General features: G+C 43.8%; 1 protein-coding gene across 1 annotated transcript in view; it reads right to left on the reverse strand.

Annotated features, from left to right (window-relative positions):
• LOC138473115 (solute carrier family 2, facilitated glucose transporter member 9-like) overlaps window positions 1–22125 on the reverse strand; it is a 369925-nt gene that overhangs the window by 186951 nt on the left and 160849 nt on the right. The window contains exon 5 of the mRNA XM_069611639.1: window positions 16587–16732. Within this exon, the coding sequence (XP_069467740.1) occupies window positions 16587–16732 (146 nt within the window). The remainder of the gene's footprint in view (window positions 1–16586; window positions 16733–22125) is intronic.

Genomic DNA, 22125 nt, shown 5'->3' on the forward strand with positions numbered 1-22125 from the left:
AGAAAAAAAACAAATTAAATTTGTAACGCAGTGAACACCAATTCAATAATCAGAAAGTTATCCTCAGTTGCTCAAACGAATCAGCGGGTGTTCGCACATGACCCACCCAACTAACCAAATCAGTCCAACATGTAAAAATGGCATTGCATTGCAACGCTGAAACGGTTTAGCTGACATTTTTCTTTTCTCAGTGTTCACTCGCCAGAATGCAAGCCTACTATGGACAACATGCAGTACCCATGAAACAGTGAAAAGGGCAGCACACGCCCAGAGCTGAGTAGTAGTTGAATCATAATGCTGTCTTTGCATAATCTGTAAAACGTGAAACACAGTGCTGTGCCTGCATGATAGGTATGCAGGGTAGTTTTAAGTACACCAATGTATCTTACATGAGGTAATGCAATCAAATACACCAAAGTACCCTGCATGAGGTAATGCAAGGAAAACAGCGTTCCACAAGAAGTGAGCCAAATAAAGGTTTACCTAACAAAAGAAAGTGAATGCCTGTGTGCAACCACAATATGTATATATATATATATATATATATTTTAAATTGTGGGGTTGGCTGAGCAAATCAACCTTTCAAAACAGAACATTTTATAAAGATGTTAATAGACAGCAATTGAGCAGTAAAAAAATAAACATTTAAAATTCCTTTTACACAAGATAAATATTTGAACCCTTAAAATAAAATACAGGAAAGCAATTTGTGTAGACACTGTTTATAAAGGCAGCAAGTTTGATGCTCAAATCAGTGTCAAGTTGCATCTTGTTTCATTGTGATGGAATTACAGTTTTAACGAATTGAACTAGAGCAATTTGAATTAAGGTTTTAGAGTTAGCGAGCACGTAATTCCATATTTCTTCTCTAGTGCGTACAGAGAGAAACTTGCAACATTTGTTAAACAGTTTCTGCCTCATAAAGCTTAAAACTGGACATTCAACCACCAAATGGCATAACATTTTGGTTTACTGCTGGTCATTACAATAACGACAAAATGTTTGATCTTGGGGAACCAAGCGTCTCCTGCCCAAGATCATCCTTGCCAGACATAAGTTTAGACGGATGCGTAACATCTGTAATCTTACAAAGTTGGAAGGGCATTTAACCAAATACGGTTCCATACAACACATTTTATGAGATGACATCATGAGGCCACAGTCCACATATTCCAAACATTGTTTTGCGTGTGCATATCCAATCGAAACAGAACATATGTATATATGAGTGCGCATGTATCAAGGAGTCGAGGAGCATTACCCATCCCCATCCATAACCTCTCCCTAATCTTCTTTCCAGTTATCCCAACTCCACTTACCCATCCAATCAGACGGACCCTAACCCTCTTTCCCCAGGTAGGTCACAGCACTTCTGTGTCCTGTAAAAGTACACATGCCAAGACCTCACAGGGAGGCAGGCGCTTGTACCAACTCTGCACTAAAATGCCCACAGGACCCATGACAGAAGCACACACCCACGTAGTCAAGCGTCCAGGTAGCACAAGTCCTTATCATGGAAGACATAGTAAAAGCGTTACAGGAGCTGAAAGCAGAATTTACTGCTACACGTCAGGATTATGCAACCCTAGCAACCCAGGTTCATATGCTCTCTGCACAGGCCATGCCCTTGCCCCTGAGATTACCCCCGTGATTCCACCACAGGTCACCACTGAAACGCCAGTACCGCTAACACCCCCAGGAGCAATATCATGGGGATCCTCAGAAATATAATCAGTTGCATTTCCTCACCAAAGCAACTGTGTTCCGCACTAGTCAAGCACATACCGCGTTTGTGATCTCTTTTCTGGTTTGTGACGCCACCACTTTGGCCACACATCTGGTGCAAAAAGATGACGCAGTTCTGTATGACTGGGATGCCTTAGACGGATTTGGGCAGATCTTCAATCGAAGAGCAGCATCATTGATCAAGGGCCGTGAGCTGACCCTCTATGAATGGGGAAAAGACCTACGTAACATTCAATCAGTTGGCAGTAGAAACGGACTGACCTCAGAGGAAGAGAATGGCCTTATTCTACCAGGGGTTACGCAGTGAGCTAAAAGATTAAATTGCTCAAGTGGACCCACAACCTATGGATTGCTCCACAATGATAGACTTGGCGTTCCAACTAGAGCAAAGACAAGAGGAGCCCATGCAGATTGGAACGTGATGCGCCCGCTCACCAAACAAGAAAAATTTAAGAGAAGACCTGACAAACTAGGTCTGTACTTCGGCAAATCCGGACATTATACGTGACTGTACAAACAAACCTAAAGCTGAGACCTCAGGAAACGTCAGTGCTCGCCAGTAAATAGGATGGCCCAGTCGAGCCTGATCACAGAGAACACCCTGACGCAGCAGTTGGCTAACACACAACAAGCCACCCTGCCATGCTTGTTGCGGTACCAGGACAAAAAGATTCCAGCATCTTTGATGTTGGATGACCGGTGAAACTGGAAACTTAATAGATGTCGCCTATGCACGCCAACTGGGGGTAGCAGTCCGGATGAAGGAACAAGAAGAAGCCATCAAGTCAGTGGATGGCTCTCCGCGTGTGTCAAGACCTATTACCCCGCAAACAGAATAACTTGCCCTTGAAAGCATCCAGGTTCACAAAGAATTACTAAGCTTTGACTTAATTGCACCCCCACAATTAAGCCTGATGTTAGGGTTACCCTGGCTAAGCCAGCATAATTCAGAGGTGGACTGGACCCACGGTTTAGTAAGGCTTTCATCAGATCATTGCAATAAAAGCTGCCTGGGGAGGAACAAGCTCACTAAGACCGACGGACACAACACACCTGCAAGCCAGCAGTGTAGTAGTTGAATTGCCGGCCACATATAAAAGGATCTCATGATGTGTTCAGCAAATCTGAAGTAGAAACACTGCCCCTACACCAATTGTTTGATTATCGGATTGATTTGGAACCTAAAGCCACCTTGCCTTGCAGCCACATTAATGCACTGACCGAGGCCGAGAACTTGCATCTAGAAATATATCGACACTAACCTAAAGAACAAGTTTATGCGACATTCAACTTCTCCAATGTCATCTATTTTTTTGTGCCAAAGATAAACAGTGATTTGAGAACCTGTATTATTACCACTACCATTACCACCAATTCCAGTCCGCTTGGACCAAGTACGAGGGTCAATTGCTTACACCAAGTTGGAACTTAGAGGGGCCTATCATTTGGTGCGGGGGAACGAAAGACGACAAGTGGAATACGGCTTTAAGGACCAAATTCGGACTCTTCAAATCCCAAGTGATGCCATTCGAACACTGCAATTCCCCCTACTGCCTTTCAGCATTTCCTTGATGAGGTTTTAAGTGGTTATTTGGCCGTCTTTGGGAATAGATGAGGCTATGGTCCATGCAGGGAACGGCAAAGTGTAGAACACCACCAAGAGCATGTCAAAGCGTAGCTGCAACAACAGAAACACCAACTCTATGACACATTATAAATATGTGACTTTCATTGCACCAGTGTAGAATTCTTCAGTTTCATCGTCTAGCCTGACTGCGTACAAATGGATAAGAAAAAAGTACAAGACATAATAGACTGGCCAGCACAGAGCTCAGTGGAAGAAGTGCAATCTTTATTGGGCTTCGCCAGTTTCTATAGGCGATTTATCGAGGGCTTCGACGAAAAGCTACTACCCATCACAAGACTATTGAAAAAAGGAACTCTTTCTTTGGGAAGAGGCAGCAGAGGCTCGTTTTTAGAGCTTGGAGCAGGTATTTACATCCTCACCAGTGTTACGTTCTCCATATCCAACACAATCGTTTTTGGTAGAAAAAGAGGAGTCTAGTTAAGCTATCGGAGCAATACTATTGCAATGTGATCAAACAGGACAGTTACATCCACTGGCTTACTACTCTTAAGCCCTACTCCCTGCGGAACAGAATCATCTTATAGCAGACAGTGAACTTCTGGCCATAAAGGCCACCTGTGGCGAGTGGTGCAACTATTTAATAGGAGCTCAACATACATACAATCACTGTACTTACTCCCCACAGAAATCTTGGGCCTTAAGCCCTGGACAATTGCGCTGGGCTATGTATTTTGCCAATTTTGACTCGAGTCACTTGTAGCCCAGGGTTGGAAAACAAAAAGGCTGACATCCTGTCACGGTATCCTGAAAAAGACTCACAGTTATTGAAAAATGAAGAACCAAAGTCAATTGCACCCCCGTCATGGATCACTGGCAGCACTACGGTCGATGACATTCGATCAGAACGGAAAGGCCAGGTCAGCTCAGCAAAGACTGGCTACCGTTGCATGGATGAGTGCTTTATCTACCCACCACCGTACTCTAAGAGCAAGCATTGCAGTGGTGTCACAATTCAGCATTTACTGGCTAGCCAGGCATCACAAAACCCAGCAACCACAGATGTTGCAAACCATCTGCCGATACGTACAAAACTGTAAATACTGTTTTGAGAACAAAGCAGATCACCAGAAACCTGTGGGTCTGTAACAGCCTTTACCCCACCACCAACCCCATGGCACACCATCTCCTTAGATCAAATAGCCGATCTCCCATCCAATCAAGGCTTTAATTCCCTCTTGGTGTTGGTGGATTCACTCACTAAACTAGCCCATTTCATCCCATGTAAACTAGTGCCTACTGCAAGCACCCTTGTGTATCTCAACACATGGTTCATCTCGATGGGGTGCCCCAACATATCACCTTAGACCGGGGCACACAATTCACCTCACATTTTTGGCAAGCTTTTTATAAAAGCGAAGGCACAAATATGCATCGTTCCACCAGCTATCACCCAGAAACAGACGTCCAGACAGAGCGTGTAAATCAGACAGTCGAACAGTACCTTTGCTGTGTTGCTCATGGCACTGATGCACTCTTGGGTGGACTCTATTTGGTTAGCCGAACTGGCATATAATAATGCAATACATGCATCTACAAAACATACTCCGTTCTTCAGTACTTACGGCCAGCAAACCTTATCATGTGCCACTGAACAGGAGTTAACCACTATTGTTGCTTGAAAAGAACAGTTAGAAAGCTTAGTCACACTAATTTGGTCGCATCATAAGCCACTTATAGGCCATATGCAAATAAGCGACGCCCCAACCCTACATATATAAAGTAGGAGACAAGGACGGTTTATTCACATGCAACTTGCATTTACTCAGACCTCGCAATTTCCAACCCCAGTATATTGGACCATTCCCTGTTAAGGCCATAATTAATCCAGTTGCAGTTCATTAGATGCTCCATTCACATGTATGCATGAAATCCGTGTCTCAGGTGTCTTTACAGAAATCCAGGTGTAACACTTACCTGGTCTCTGCGGGAGCACCTGGACCCTCCGATAAGCCCTCACCACTTGCCACCCCCAAGCTTGTGTGTTAGGGTTAAGACACCACCTCCCTGATCTTAGAGATGGGGTTAATAGTACCCTCTGGTTGAGTGCATGGTGCTGCTGAGGCGTGTGCTGAATCAGGGTCTGCACGTGGCCTGGGCCCACACCTACAAAAGTGTTAGATGCAAGGGTTCATCTAGCCGTACTACGCCCCCCCCGTCCCCGTGAAGACTGAACTCACCAGAGGGTGATGCAGGAAGCCGGTTGCACCAATTGCCAGTTCCTTCACTGGTGGTTGCTAGTCCAGGCCTGCTGTGACTGCTTGGTGCAGTTGGCGCATTGCAAGCGCTTGATTGTGTTTCCTTGGTATACTTGCAATCTTGCTTGTGTTCCTTTCTGTCCTTCTCTCGCTTACAGCTGCAGTCTTATTGTCCGTTACCAGCTCTGTGGTGCTTTCTGTCCTTTCTCAGCTTTGGCTGCCTTTTAGTTTGTGTTTCGCTAGTCTTGCGCTGCTTTCTTTCCTGGCTTTGGCTGTCACTTACTTTGCATTTTTGCTGCTGATCGCCCTAGCGCGCTGTTGTATGCAGTCTTTCGGTTACCGGCATCCTTACGTGTAATTCAGTAATGCTGTTCTTTTCTCAGGCGTGGGCGCAAGCGGGAAGGAAACCGGAGCAGGAGCGGACTGGATCAGGAGATAAGGTAGGGCTGCGGGAAGTCAGGTCGGGGAGTGGAGCCCGTGGTAAGCGTCCTGCCGAGTAATCAGTGAAAACGTGAAGAGAGGGTAAAGCTCTGGGGCGTGGCTTAAATAGGCCAGGCTTCCAGCAAAAGACTAGCACAGGCTGCTAGTTAGAAGGCCATGGACCTCCCGGTGGCCATTTTGGGATAACTAGTGATTAAAAGGGGGCAGCCATCTTCGAAAAGTATAAAGCATGCCTGAATTGCTAAGTGACTGCTGGAAAAGAGCTCTAATGAGAGCGCCAGCAGTGCATCAGTGTTGTCCAGCCTTCCTGTCCCAGTAAAGGTTGTGCCTGGCACGGGGTCCTAATCCCAGCATAGCCCGTAGCATGGCCAGCGATCATGATGCCAGTCTTTGCCACTGCTAGCCTGGTTAGGCCCCCACAGTATTAGTAAAAGGGTTTCCAGAATTTGAGGTGAAGGCCATATTAAATTCTCGTATTCATAAAGGCCAACTCTGGTAGATTGGGTGGGTTTTGGCCCAGACGACCGCTCCTGGGAACCTGCAAACAATACTGATGCTCCCCAGCTCCTACGTACCTTTTATCTTAATTACTCCAGTAAACATGGCCCTGCCAGGGGGAGGGTCCATACTGTCTGGGGCCAAAGGAGCAGACCTGTTGCTGGCATAATTACTACATCATGTACAGGAAAGCTAAAAACATCCAACAGTAGATGCCATGTCTGCCCTTATTGTGGTGTCCATGTTGCAGAAACAGCATCCACCCCTGGTCAACAAGAAACCAGCAAGACGCAGACAAGCAGCAAGAAACGATCCTACCCAGAATTCCTGGGTGTCCTTCGCACAGGCGGTGACACACCCAAGCTAATGTGCATGCACGCGCAGCGGTTTTGAAAAGCTGCTCACGCTCGAGATGCCAGGCTGAACAGATGCACTTTCCTGAAACTGAGCATCGGCACACCGCCAGCAGGTCCATGCCCATGCCTGACCTCACCACAGGCCCCGCCCAATAAGCTGGTCAGTAACACGGCTGTGGCCGCTACGCGATCATAGAAAAAACTAATTTAATGTGCAACACAGTGACCGCTGCCTTTGCCACTGCAATATTCAGAACGTTGGATGGGTCATGTGCGAACCCCAGCTGATTAGTTTGAGCAACCAAGGCTAACTAACCAAATTCAGTCTAATGTGTAAAAGGACATCGTAGGGCAACGCTGAAGTGGCTTAGCTGACATTTGTCTTGTCTCAGTGTTCACTCACAAGAACCAAAAGCATGCTATGGACAACATGCAGTATCCATGAAATGGTGAAAAAGGCAGCATTTTCCCAGAGCTAAATTGTTGATTCATAATGCTTTATTTGCATAATCTGTAATATGTGATATACAGTGCTTTGCCTCCATGAGAGTATGAGGATAGTTCACCAATGGGTAATGCAACTGACTACACCAATGTACCTTGCATGAGGTAATGCAAGGAATATAACTTTCCACAAGAGGTGAGCCAAACCAAGGTATATCCAACTACAAAAGTGAATGGCCGGTGTACAACCACAATATGTATGAGTGTGCATGTAAGGAGTCGATGAGCATTACCCTGAATCCCCCATCCACTCCCTAATGAAATGAAATTATATTTTATTTATATTGCGCTTGTACACAAGTGTTTCAGAGCGTGACCAGGCAAAAAGGAGGAACAAGGGAGAAAGAAAAAAAACAGAAAAACAGCGATCTTACTAGGCCCAGTGATATTTAAGAAATTGCAAGTGCATGGGAAAGGAAAATGGGGAAAAGTGCAAGGAAAAGGGGGGGGAGAGGGAGTGGAATGTGTGCAGCAGAGGAGAGAAAACATCAATAAATATTAAATAGAATAAATAAGGGCTTTACACCATGGTAGTGCAGCCAGCAAGTGGCAGGTGAAAGTTAGTCAGAAAGGTATATCTGATAAGTGCAGAAGAAACGTGGGAGGGGGGCTGTATGGGTACAGATACAGAACCCTAGTGCAGATGGTGGCCTGGAGGCAGTGCAGGAGGGTGGAAGGGTGTGCAGGTACCTGGGCCCGAAAGAACAGAGGGTGGCCAGGTGCACAATGCTATGATAAGAAACAGATCAACAGGGGAGAAGGGGGGCAAAGGCAGCAAAGAGGAAGGTCTTGAGACGTTTCCAGAACCGAAGATGTTTTTTCCTCAAGTTTCAAGGTGGCCGGGAGGCTGTTCCAAAGGGAGGCACCAGCCGAAGACAGGTATCTACCCCAGCTCGTATTTCTATTAAACGACTAACCCTGAGGGAGTTAGAAGTAGAGGAGCAAAGGACTCGAGAGGGGAGATATTTAAAGATGGATAGTTGAAGGTATTTTGGACCCAGGCCCCAGAAAGCCTTCTGGACAATGCAGAGGGTTTTAAATGTAATCCTTGCTTCCACTGGGAGCCAATGAAGGGATTTCAAGGCTGGAGAGATATGATCCCAGGGCTTGAGGCCAAGGACAAATCTTGCAGTCCTGTTCTGGATTAGTTGTAGAGGGCGGAAAGTGGAGGCAGGTAGATTTAGAAAGAGGCTGTTACATTAATCCAGTCTGGAAAGAACCAGAGCTTGGGAAACAGTGAGGTTTTGAGGGAAGGAGAGGAAAGGCAGAGTACCTCGAAGGAGGTGAAGTAAAAAGTTAGATTTTTTGGAGACAGATGTGTGCGGAGAAGGAAAGTGTATAGTCAAAGATAACCCCAAGGTTATTAGCAACGCAGGTGGAGGAGGGCCAAGGGAGGCCGGCCAGAGAGTGAGAGGAAAGGATGGCGATGGTGTACCAATAAGGAGGATCTCAGTCTTGTTGCCATTTAGACATAGATCATTGGCGGCACACCAATTTTGAATGGCGATTAGACAATCGGAGATGAGAGAAGGAGAGGAGGAGGCTGAAGGAAGCCTGAAAATGAATTGGGTGTCGTCAGCATAGCACTGAAAGGTTGAGGAGAACATTGAGATGCAGTAAGCGAGAGTTGCCAGGTATTGGTTGAGAAGCCAGGATGAGAGGATAGACCCCTGGGCGACACCACATGTGGAGAGGGAGATAGAAGATAGGAAGGACCCAAGTTGTACCTGGCAGGGTCGATCAGGGAGAAAAGAGGTCAGCCAGGCCAGAGCCTGATCAGTGATACAGAGGTTGTCATGAAGACGATTGAGCAGGGTGGTATGGTTCATTTCATTATTTCATTTCATCCCATCCCTAACCTCTCCCAAAACCTCTTTCCAGTAATCCAAACTCCCGTTATCCATCCAATCTGACAGTCCCTAGCCCTTATTCCCCCGGAAAGGTCACAGCAGCTCTGTGTCCTCTTAAAGTGGAGATGCCAAGACCTCACGGGGAAGCAGTTGTTAGTGCTACCTCTGTACAAGAACCCACAGGACCCGTGACAACAAGGGTGGGATTGTTAGAGAAGCTATTAAACAGATTCTTAAATCTGTTTGTATAATGGTTTGGGAAGTGTGACGAATCGAGGATATTCATCCCTTCTCCCCAAAGGGGAGCCACCCCCTTTGAGGCTAGAGAAGTAAGCCCAGTCCACAAGACCCTCCCTTAGGAGGGTCTGGCAAGTGGTACCTCACTGGGAGATGCTCACCCTTAAGGGACAAGGACTCCCGTTCCTGTGAGGAACTCACTAGGCCATCCAGCATAATGGCATATATGGGATTGTCAGATGTAAAGAAAGCTGTAAGCTCCACAGACTTCGCTCTAGACAAAACTAAAATATCCCAGTGTGTACAAAAAGAGGATCTGTCTCTTTAAGCAAAGATGTACATTTACCTGGAATGAGGAGGCTGTTAGTATGCAGAGTAGAGATGAAGCACGACCAGAGGGAGAAGAGCATAAGCAAGGGAGAAGATGAGAAGCCGAGCAAGCAGTGAACCCGAAAGCAATGCCCTGTAAACACAGAGGTAACCGAGAGAACGTAAATTCCAGGAGGCAGTCGGGGCATTTTTATGTACGAGGAGAAACTCGCCTCATTGACGAGATTCTGAAAATAACACCAATAAAATTGGCTTGCATGAGAATAAGGAATAAGCCAGAGAGAGGAGGTATTAAGAAATGGATACCAAGAGAAACTAGTTCCAGTGAAAGTCACAAGTTCCTAAATATAAAGCCTGTAAGGTTGAACTGTATTAAAGTGATCCCGAAAATAGGAAATAAACCAGAAAGAGAACACGTTAAGAGCTGGAGACAATCACCCTGGGAAGAAGGCGGAGAAACTAAATAGGAAATGAACTCATGTTAAATAGGATAGAGAAGTGATCAAACTATGCCATGCCAGGAAAGGGAAAGGCTCACTTTGCTACAAAGAGATACCCAACTTAGAAAGGGCCACAGCTGCAGCAACAAGAAAGGCATAATCACCTGGGAGAAAGAATTAGAAAGCCTTGTGAAATACCTATCCCAAGAGGGGAGAGTAATCCTAAATACATTATAAAAGAACTATAGGACCTTGTCCAGAAGGTGACAGACTACCTGAAGAAATCTTACTAACATGAACCATGAAACACAGAGAACATGTCACAAGACAACACCAAGAAGGAAGAGGCATATTCCTAGTGTAATTTAAGTTTATTAAATTGTGGTTGGGTCAGTTAGAGTTAGTTTTAGAGACAGCAAATCTTAATTTCGGAATTCTAATGACTGATGAGCACCTTATGTTATTTATGTAGACTGGGAAATCCCCATAGCCATAGGGAAAGATCGGTCTTATTCTTTTTGATTGAAAAACCACACTCAAAATGTCCTCCATGTGTCCGCCTGCTTCTTTTGACTCGCCACAGAAACAAAAACCCTATTCAACATTCTGACTGCTTGCCCCACCCAAAAAAGAAACATGAGCCAATCTGAACCCAGCATCCACACACATTTGTTTAATCACAACCCTGTGCTTGTGATGGATTAGAGTGACCATATTTTGCAAATCAAAAATACACAAAGGATGAAAATATAGAAATCAAAGATGGAGACCAAACATTTAGATGACAGAGCAGAAAAGGCTAGGCAAATTATCAAAAGATCCATTTTTTAAAACGATTATAGTGCGATTTAAGGCATCTTTAGCAAACTTATCAACTATGTTTTGAAAGTTATTCAGGGACATTTCCTGCCCTCATAAAATATGAGGAGTTGCCCAGAATAGCTCCACCAACCAAAGATCTATGCAGTCCTCGGAGCAATATGGTGGCTCTGAAAAGTGGGTCTTCCCCAGCATGCTGGAGCATCCATTACACCCCTGTCTAACGTGAACAGCATGGAGGCCCTAGATGTAGTGTGTGTACATCCATCAGATTCTTGCCTTTGCACACTTCCGCTGCCCTTTTCTATTGTCTCGCACACCAAGGCCTGGATGGATACCTCGATCATAGCCACAATAGAACACTCTGGACAGGCCTTGTTTCTTTTAGATCACTATGGTGGTGAAAGGCACAGAATAAAAAGAAATCAAAAGACATAGCATACACATTTGTTCCTTTCAGTTCCCTCGCTCCACTCTCCATGTCTCCTCTCGTATCCATATATTTTCAGTTTTGGCTATTAGGGGGCACCTAGCGCCACCTATGAGTAAACAATATTCGTACTAGAGTACGCATGGAATGGACAGAGCCTGTGGGTGCTTGGATGTTTGCCCACCAATCAACCACCCATGCTAATTCCTATGACCCTTAATGGCTTCCCTAACCTCCCCACCCAAAACACTACCTTCCCCGTAGTGCTTGTTGAGCTGGTCATCATACAGTCACATTCAACCAATGTGTGGTCATGGAGGTGCCATTATTTAAGAAGTCCATAAGTGTATGGCGTATTTGCAGCTATAAATTAGCTACTTATGCAATACAGAGAAATACGTAGGTAATACCCACTGGCCCTACTCACATGAGTATGCAAGTACCAATTCCAATACCTGCCCCTCACCAGTATCGTCCAGGTGAGAAATGGTACCATCTGAGACAGCCCCACAGCCTCAAGAGTTTAGGGGTAAAAGAAAATACTAAAACGGTGAAGTTTCCAATATGAATAGAATAGACTAGAAGGTGTGACCAGTGGGGTGAGAGATAGTTGTTACTATTCATGTAGATCGAGAATAACTAGATGACTATACACATCTACACGAATTACACACAGCAGACACAAGTGCATATAGACATGAAGAGCGCATAGACAAGAAGAATACTCACACATAGACATGAATGACATATGCACGCAGGCATGAAGGACATTTGCACATAGGTACTTTTCCTAAACAAAGAGGCTACAGCAGATTTCAGAATCGACAAGGCCTCAGAACCCCAGATGGTGATTTACAAAAACACATTCGAGAAACCTGTGGAGCCCAAGAAGTACCATATATGATCAGAACCAAGGTCATAATCTAGGAAGAGATTAGTGGATGAACAGAGCGCAGGCACCAGAGAACAGTTCCCAGCACGAAACATGGTAGACTCCGCAGATAATCAATTTTATTAAGAGCACAAACCACCATTGGTGTCCAGGTGCACGAGATCAACAAGCCAATAGCCTTTATAGAAAGTACCTGACTAGCACCATGAGTGGCCACAAAGAACACAAGTAGTAGCTAAAACCTTATTAAATAGAACAAAATCCACTCTCAAACACAGTTTCCAGATATGGAAAACACTGCCTATTCATTATCTGCCAAACATAGATAGGACACGTGCAGAACTCCCTTAGCATTCACACAGACACCAGACGGCATCCAAGGCCAAGTAAAGAACCGGGATAATTGGAAATATGGCAGACCATGATGTCTCTACCCCCACTTGTGTCTCACTCATATATTGATGCCCTGTCAGAATGTCCAAGGTTGGTGATCTTGATGCCAACCAATAAGAAGTTCCCTTGCGTCACCGCCTATGATAGCGTTGACCAATTAGCTGTCCATATATTGATGAAATAGAATCTGTAGAAGTATGGCCCAGGTGGAGCCATCAGGTAGGTACCCATCAATGGAGCGACTAATATATATATATTTTTAAATATTATTTTTTTTTTTGGAGCCATTAACAAACCCCATTTCCCCGTAGCTTTTTGTAACTTGATAGAGTAATGCAACGTCCTTTCTGATGTAATTTTCAAACAAGCTGGCTTGCAATTGATGCGAATAATGAGAGCTATGAGAGTAAATGCTGGTCTACTCTCCTGGCTTGAATTTGTTGTTTGAGTAAAGCTGGGTTTTGACGTGCACCCGAGTCCTCCATCATGGAGTATGTTTCCTGACTGTGATCCTGGGCACCACCTTTCCAGATATCTTAGTCAAGTGTGCATTTAGGCACTTGATTTAGTCTCTTTTTCAACTTCAAAAACCTCTGATGTTCATTTGATGGGACACCCTGCTTATTACGGTTTAATGATCCAGTATTGATCATGCATGGGCAGTTGTGGAAAACATGCTCTTCCAGAGCATACATTTTATTTTTCACAGGCCAGTGCCATTTGTTCAGTACATCTCACTGCATGACTTAAGGAGTAGTGCTTTATTTAGCTATTACACATACCTACACGTTTAGAAATCTGAAAAATTAGGAAAATATTTTAAGTATGCGTCTTATTTTGCCACAATACCAAACAACCTAATTTTGCACAGCGGAAATATTTGGCCAGTAAATATCAAGGCTGCAACGTGGTAACCATTACTTTTCAACGGAAATACTTTAAATTCTGGGCCTTGTAGTTCAGTTGTCCTCATAATAACTATGTGCCTTCTCCCAGCGTGTAAAGCAATGTTGCCAAAGAAGCCAGGACTGGTTCAAGGCGTCGCATGACACGAACACACTTGCCAGCCAAAGAAAAAGACTAGCTATTTTTTAGTTTTGCTAATAATTTCAAACACATTTCGCACTGTGGCTGGTTCCATGAGGTTATGTTCTTTGAACACAGTGTAAACATTTTCCCTCGTGCACTAGAGATCCCTGGTGTGGGTGTGTAAACCTGTAAACTGTCCGGTTTCTTTTACATGGGGTGACAAAGTAAATCACTTTTCAATAGAAATAAGAATCCGCTCCTTTAGAAATCTAGTGTCTTGATGTGCTCAGATTTAGTTCTCAAACTCTCCTGCAGCTTTGATTGTAGATTCCTCGTCCTGCCATCCCAGCCTCTTGCCTGTCGGCTCCAATCTACACCTTCAGCAGCCTACCGCTCCCACTTCAAGTCCCATCACCAGCCTCCGATTCTGCCCCACCTCCCGCAAGTCCATTCATGTTTACCAACCAGAGTTCTTACTCTTAGCAAAAGAAATTCTGGTTGGTAAGCCAACTAATTTTTGATGTGCTGATTTCTTTTAAGTGTCTCTATTGGTGTCGATTGTTTGCGTAAACACGTCGAGTTGGAGAGGCATGAATGCAATGGGAGAATCTGTCATGCCCAATGATATCCAATAGTTCACCATTTTAGTGCTCACTTCACCAGTTGTTACCATGTTTACAAGGGTCCTCTTCTGCAGAGTCAACACTGGCTCTTGGTGCTCTTTTCCAATTTGCTAGCCGCCAGGACTAATCAACACAGTCTGTGCAATTTGATAAGTAGCTACAGAATGTCTTCCTTTCCCTTCCACTGAGCATCCTGGGATTCAGTTTATCAAAATATTTTCCAAGAGTTAAATCAATGTCGCAAAGCAGCAACTTCACAACACCACTGCTAACTGGTTGTTAAACCGTCATCCACACTGCCTTATTCGTGTTCGTATTCACTGGCAAAATATGTTGTTCTGTTTTCATAGATATCATGAAAAAAAATAATTCTGTAGATAAAAAAAAACTGTGCACGTGAAGATCAAACCTCTGAACTGGATTGCAGTGATCCAGTTCAGGCTTCCCAAGTTCTATCGGTTTGCATTTAGGGACTTGTGGTTGAGTTGTCCGTGTAAGTATCTAGAGTCTTCAGTGGATTAAGGCGTCTACTGTGGGGATGTGTGTGCAGCGGTAAGGCATACCCCTGATTGCGCACAGTATAGACAAGAGGTGGAAGCAGCGAAATATTTTCCTTGTTTCAATTGTACAAGCCAATCTGTGAGGAAAAACATTGTGCCCAGGTAGCCCAGTTTTGGTCTGTATGTGGTTACTTTTTGGGTGTTATACTGCGTCACTTCGCATCTGTCCCTTGGATTGAATTCCTTTTTCAAACCTACAATGGGGAAGCCAACAGATTTTGCTCGTATATAGGCATTAGGAAGGCCCTTGCCAGGTCTTCATATACCCAATTACTCCACTACTTGCCAGTTGAGATCTTATGGCCAGTTAGTACCATCATGGCAATGGCACATTCCTATCCCATGGCTACACAAGCCCAAACTGTGGGCTTTGCCAATGCTGCTTTTTGTTGTCTTGGAGTCCTCGGACATTCTAGCAGCCGTTAGCGATGCTCATCTTAGTAATCTTTCCCGTTGAGCATTGCTACACTCGTTCTGGGGCTGATACTCAAGCTGCAAATGCATTCATTAAAAAAGTGGTCGAGTGCAGCTATAAGGCTTTTTTGTCAAGATTCTGCTTGACTCAATGTCCCAGTTTTAAGCAGTCACAGAGGAACGTTTTAAGTTCCTAAATAGATCAGTGGTACCTCCCCAGAGTCCACCCCCCTAAATACATGTGAAGCTAGGGTACTACCTGCAACCTTATCATAGAAGCAGTCCTGAATGTATTCCGTACACAGTACTTGAGCCACTGCAGCAGGAATCCACAACACCCGCAGACTCCACTGCAATGAATGTACCATGCAAATCCAGGCCAACACATTGAAATGAGGGGTGGAGGCTGTAGGGTTGCGGGTCCAGCACGGCCCATACATTGCATAATTAAGGAGAAGTGCAACACCCCCCATTGAAAAGGATTCGGTGTGTCCTCCACATAATGCACCACGACGTGCTTGATTTGTCTCTTAAAAATGCAAAATGTACAAAGAAACGGCATTGATTGGTTAAACATGAATGTACATAAGCAACATCACGCAAGCTAGGTCCTCTTACACAGTTCAGTTTGTAGGACATTTCTTTCAACATGAGCTAAATCCTGCCATCACCAGCGGTTCTAAAAAGCCACTGTGGAGCAATGCCACCATCTCCAGCCTTTCATCTTTTGCATTATTGCAGACACAGGACGCCCCTATGACCTGCTGCATTTTTAATGCTTCATTATCTCTTAATTTCAAACCCGCAATTAAGCACGCATCTCCACTTTGCCAGCATTGGCACATTTATATTTAGGCAGTGGAAGTGGCACTGCTTTTTTTTATATAATTAAAAAAGTTGTAAACTCTATTTTGCAAAGTTCATTAACGGATTAGCAGCGCTTTGTTCCTGAAGCTATTCCTGCATTTTTTATGAGCGATCGAGGGGAAGTTGGGAGTTCTCAGCCTTCTCAAAACTCCAATCAAGGCTTTTCAATTTCATTCCAGAGCTGGGCAAATCCAATCCCTCCCCCAATATGCAGCGGTCTAAAACGTCTCGAGCCTGATCAGCAGGTGTGCCCAAAAGTGACTGCACTTTACTGCACTCCTTTGCCTCGGTTCTTCAGGGTGGGACAGGCTCACCTTTCCAAGCAGTTCAGGAAGGCCGAGCACCTGGGCTGTGAAGACGCCGAGACAGATGAAGATACTCGGCATCAGGCCCAAGAAGCCCCGCAGGTTCTTCGGAGCAATTTCTCCCAAGTACATTGGCACCACGCTGAGAGAAATACCTAGAAGGCAACCAGAAAAGATTCGTGCGATTAGTTCTGCACCAGGCAGATGTGCGTGCAGTGAAAACCATGCTTCTGTCCCTACACAGCCGATTTGAAGAGTAAACGTTCATGCAGAAGACGACTTGGGCATTCTCTGCGCCTTTTCAAAGTCTCTGAAAGACGTGTCCACTCACTGTTTCCCGCCTCATTCTTAGTCACAACAGGTTGTAATAAAGTATGCCATATCATTAGCATCTTCTAATTGTCATCCACTTTGATACATGAAAAATGTTTCTAATATCGAAGTACCTCACAATAACAACCCCCCCCCCCACACACATACACCGCCATTTTTCAAAACTATGTAAAAGGGGACGCCAACATTGAAAACAAACAGATGCTCAAAAGACCTTCACACATGCAAGAATGTTGCAATTGCCCTGGTCCCAAATGTACAGATGTGTAGACATTCTCTGTGGGCGACCACCCACGTCTCAGTATTCGAAATGAGCAAGGTGCATCTCACGCCCACAGAGTAAGCTCGGCTGCCTCGCATTTACAGAAGTGCAATTACAACAGCCCTCGTATCCGGCAATGAAACGAAGACTGCTAGGAGGCAGCAGACCTGCTCGCACTAAAGTGAACCTGCAGAGTGAGCTTCATAACCTTTAGTACCTGAAACTCAAAACAGGGATTTTCACAGCTTTTTCTTTCTTTATTTATTATTATTATTTTAACAGTGTCTCTTTCGGCCCATTTACCATCATTACAATGCCAGGTCAAACCCTTTTTATTAAAGGCATGCGTTTACCTCTTTGGGATTATTTCGTTTAGTGTGTATTTTAAAACAATGTATGTACCTTGGAGCTGTTATCAGATTGTGTTGCCCGGACCGAGTGTCTTAATTTATTCCGATTTGTACGGCACACCTGTAATCATTTGTAATGAGGTATGCACTTTAAACATGTTTTACTAAAAATAAAACATGTTTGCCATGAATATCACAAAAATCAGTTAAGGAAAAATGTTGAACTGTGGTTACAGGCTAGGTCAGTGCTGTGTTGCACACATGTGTTTGCAGCCACATGTGGCCTGTAGGCTGCGACCCCACCACACGCGCACAGTCTGAGCTGCTTTTCTAGTTCAGCTCAATTTCACAACGCGACAGTCACTGGACCAACATCTGTAGATTCGGCTAATGTATTAGTGTTGGTGCAGCCCCATGTATAAGCAAGTTAAAACGTTCATTCATCATGGCTATTCATAAAAAAAGTGCACATTTATATGTCATGCCTAGTGCTAAATGCACGTGCGCATAAATCACAAACACATTCATTCAACAGACAATTTACAAACTGAACATGTTATTCATGACCAGGCTTACTTTCCAGCAGTGCACTGTGTAAACTCAGCAAGTCATGAACATACAATGGAAGCTTATTAGCGTTTATAATTGCACAACACATTCTTGACTAATGTCAACACTATCTGTTTACTTATACACAAGTCTAAAGTATAGGGCAATTCAAAATATTGCGTAATGGGCGGAAGACGGGAAGAGTTGATAAAGAAGTAGGACACAAGAAAGAAAAGTCGGGACAGCCTCCTAGTTGTCATGTGTTAAATAGGCTAGATTTAAAAGAATACAACTATATAAAAACACAATTTTAAAGGGTTTGTATTATGCCGAAGATCCAAACACCTGCTGGGCAGTAGCACACCTGATGGGCAGAGCTGGAGTGAAGGAGATTAGACAAGCAGATTTACAGTCAGTTTTATTCTGGCTCTACATTATGTTTTTCAATTATTTTACTCCAGTTTCTAGAAATTTGGATACTGGCTTAGAATGTTTTTTAAAAAAACGACCTTATTTTAAAAAAAATGTTTGAACATGGTTGAGCATACTATTTGTGTCAGGAGAACTTCTTAATTGTTTAGGGATATTTGGGGCACTGACATTTGGGGCACATAGTTAAGTGGTGGTAAGCAGTTGGGCACAGTGCACTTCAAAACCTGGGTTTCCCCTTGTACTCCTTTTGGTCAGCACATGCTGCACCATAACTGCATCTGGTGGATGGGAGAGGGTTCCTGCTGGTGGATGTAGGTTTTCTTTTTTCTGTACTTCTTTGAACCACGATTTTGATGGTTTTCAAAACGTTGCCTTTAAGTAGCCTGGGTTTTTTCATAGGCGTTATAGGTTTGCACAGGCTGAAGCGCCATCACAACTGGCTCAGCTTTCCCGATAGTCATGTCAAATTTCAGACGGCTGTGTACATTGACGGTTGGCTGTAGGCTTTAGAATGTGAAAAGGAGGGTAGGGTTGCATGCATGCACACTATTGCTTATAGTGGACATTGCTAACTGTTGGACTATTCTATGGTTAATACTCAATCTCTACAAGATTCTATTTAAAATGCGAAATGGAAGTGTGAAAACATTTTGTGTTCCTATTTTAGGAGAATAAAGAAGCACTAGATTGCAAGTGTAAACGGGTGGTCTTTTATTGATTAAAGTGATTAAATATCCCCACACATTTTGATGTTGATAATTTACAATAGGGTAAAATAATTGGTTTCTAGGGGTTCTGCTGGTTTAGGCACATGACAACTTACTGACTAATAGAAAAACTGTCAAGTGGTCAAAGGTGGAGGGGGTCACTTGCCATAAAGCAAAGAGAGCCACCCCTCTGAAGCTCAGAGTGAGAAATTGAATTATTTTCTACCAAAAAGCCGGCCACAGCCCCAGATGTGTATTGTGACTTGCCTCTGGGTCATGGTTAGGCTCTTGTAAGCGAGCAGGGGGTGAAAGGGACATTTATATATCCAACTAATCAGATAGGTAGTTTCCAACTATGATCATTTGTTGAGATGGTTTGTGCTAATCGGTTCTTGATTTGGTATAGGTTAGGTGGAGCCTATTGGAAAGTCAGTTGGACTAGTTTGAACCACTTCTGTTTCTGCAAAGCCACATCATTAATTAAAATGGCAGTCTATTGCACTTGCTTTTTATCACGTCCAAATGTGTCCAACTTAAAGAGCTGGTAAAGATGCACGAGACACGCACAGTCATAGGTCTAGCAGTTTAAGAAACTGTTAACACTGCATATTGCTTAACAGAGGCGTGGCTTGCAGCATGCAATTCACAAGTTCAAAATCAAGTGAGGATTATACCAGTTTTCTTTAAGTAGGTGTTGGAAAATTGGAAAAATTCAAACTTCGCATGCCATAAGACTGACTGGGGGGAGGGGGGGTGGACACGTCATCATTTCTGTCACTTCCACAAATTGCTACAAATATTACAATATTCATGGTAAATGGGATAAGTGTTACATTTAGGTTACTGTGTGTTATTTTGTGTAGAGGTGATACATTTGTAGATTTGCATGCGCACAGAAACAATGAAACATTGTCACACTGTGGTCCCCTCCACACTCTGGTAAATGTGCACATGGAGTTCAACTGTATGAATGGTGGTCATGAGAGGAGATCATAATGGGTATAAAATGCACACAATGGTGCACATGTATGGAAAGTGTTTTTTTAATGTATTAATAGACATGAAATATATGAGGTGGGTTTGGTCTGTGTATCATGGTCTCCGCATTCTGGATCAGTCACAATCGTGTTTTTGCCATGGCAAAGGTTTGCAAAGGGCCATCAGCAGTAAGGGAACAGGATTCGTAAGCTGGTCAACAGGGGGGTTGCGGTCAGTTTGCAGATGGCTCAAGTGCTGGAGGGCAAGGGAAGAAATTATCTCTGGTGAACTGGAGAGCTCATTGTTGTAAGAGATAGACACCTTGTGAATTCATGGGGTTGTTTGAAGCAGGTGGCTCTCCTGGGGCACTTGCGGAGACCAGTAGTAATACATTTTAGGAGAACGATTGTGGTGTTAGAGAGTGGGTGAATCTCCTGTGAATAGGAAAAGGTCAGCCACGTAGAAGTCATAGAAATCAGACAATGGACAGGTCTGGGCAATGTGGTTAACAAACAAAAAATAAGTCAAAGGGAATATTCATATCTTTCTCTCGTCTTCATGTACTTCGGTATTTTTCGGGTAGGTCTGTGTGCATAACAAGAATTCTGTTATTTTGTAACTAAGAGGCAAGGCTGCCAGCAAATATAGAGAGGCTTTTGGGGAAGGGGTGTGTTGAAAATGTAAACCTTGTAATTATAAGTTTATGGGGATTGTGTTATAATGTCTCTGTCCAATGTACTGTGTGGGTTTTAGATTTCTCTGTACAGGGCAACCAATCACGTTTGGGGGATGCCTTTGTATCGGTATTACCGAAATTGGTCATTTACAATTGTTCGAATGAACAATTGACCGAATTTAAAGGGTCACAATTGATATATATATATCTATATATATATGGGATTTTGGGCGGGCTTGGGTGGGGGGATTCCCCCCGCATATATGTTACAATTGACCTTCACAATTCGGTCAATTGTGAAAAGGTCAATTGTCATTCGAACAGTTGTAATACGAACAATTCGTATACAACCTTTGGAACGCTATCTGGGGAGTGTATTAACTGTTGTAAACTGCATATAATATATGTTCTTTGTGTGGTTCAGGGAGACCAGGGTTAGTTTGAGATGTCATCTAAGCCCCCCACCCCTCCATTTTACAATAATCTTGCTTTATGCACAAAAGATGCACTTGCTAATTTTTGAGGTGGGCCTAATTTGGGTAAAGGAGCAGAGCTAAAGGTCCATGCCTACATAGGAAATACAATCGGTATCAGTGAGTTAGTCAATAGGCACACCTATTGGTGTCCTTTAAGGACCAAAGCCAAGTAGTTTGTGACAAGATAAACACTGATATGTATTTCGAGAGATGTGGAAATGTCAAATTTGATGAGTCCATACTATGTCATTACAGCTAACAAGCCAACCATGTCATAGTGCTACCTAGCGGGCATCCCTGGAAGTTAAACTCCAATTCAAAGCCCGAGAAAAGCATTATGGATATACTTTAAAAAAAATATCTTGTATTTTTTCCCCCAATAAAAGATACATGTCAGACTCTCAGGGAAGCACCATTTTTTACCTAGATGTGTCATCCCAACACTGACAACTCAAAGATACAACTTCATAATTGCTTGCCATTCAATGGGGATCATCAACATGGTGCAGCAGAGGGCATCCTTATCGCTGGAGCAATCGGCCACGTTTGGCAAACAATTTGTATTATGTTGGGTTTAATAAATGCAAGGAATAAAACCTTCATCCACTCATTGAGAGATAAATGGCCCATTCCACTTGTGTCTTGCTAAAATAGGATTAATTCATTAAGTTGTACAGTGCACTAGAGCTGATGCGGATGTTGGAGCTTGTATGATTTTACAGGCGTCTCCTCTTGTTGACAGGGATGTCTGGAGAAATGCTACCTCAATTATTTCCCTTCTATAT

Source organism: Ambystoma mexicanum, chromosome 8 (genome assembly GCF_040938575.1).
Source record: "Ambystoma mexicanum isolate Mex_15411 chromosome 8, UKY_AmexF1_1, whole genome shotgun sequence".
Taxonomy (NCBI): domain Eukaryota; kingdom Metazoa; phylum Chordata; class Amphibia; order Caudata; family Ambystomatidae; genus Ambystoma; species Ambystoma mexicanum.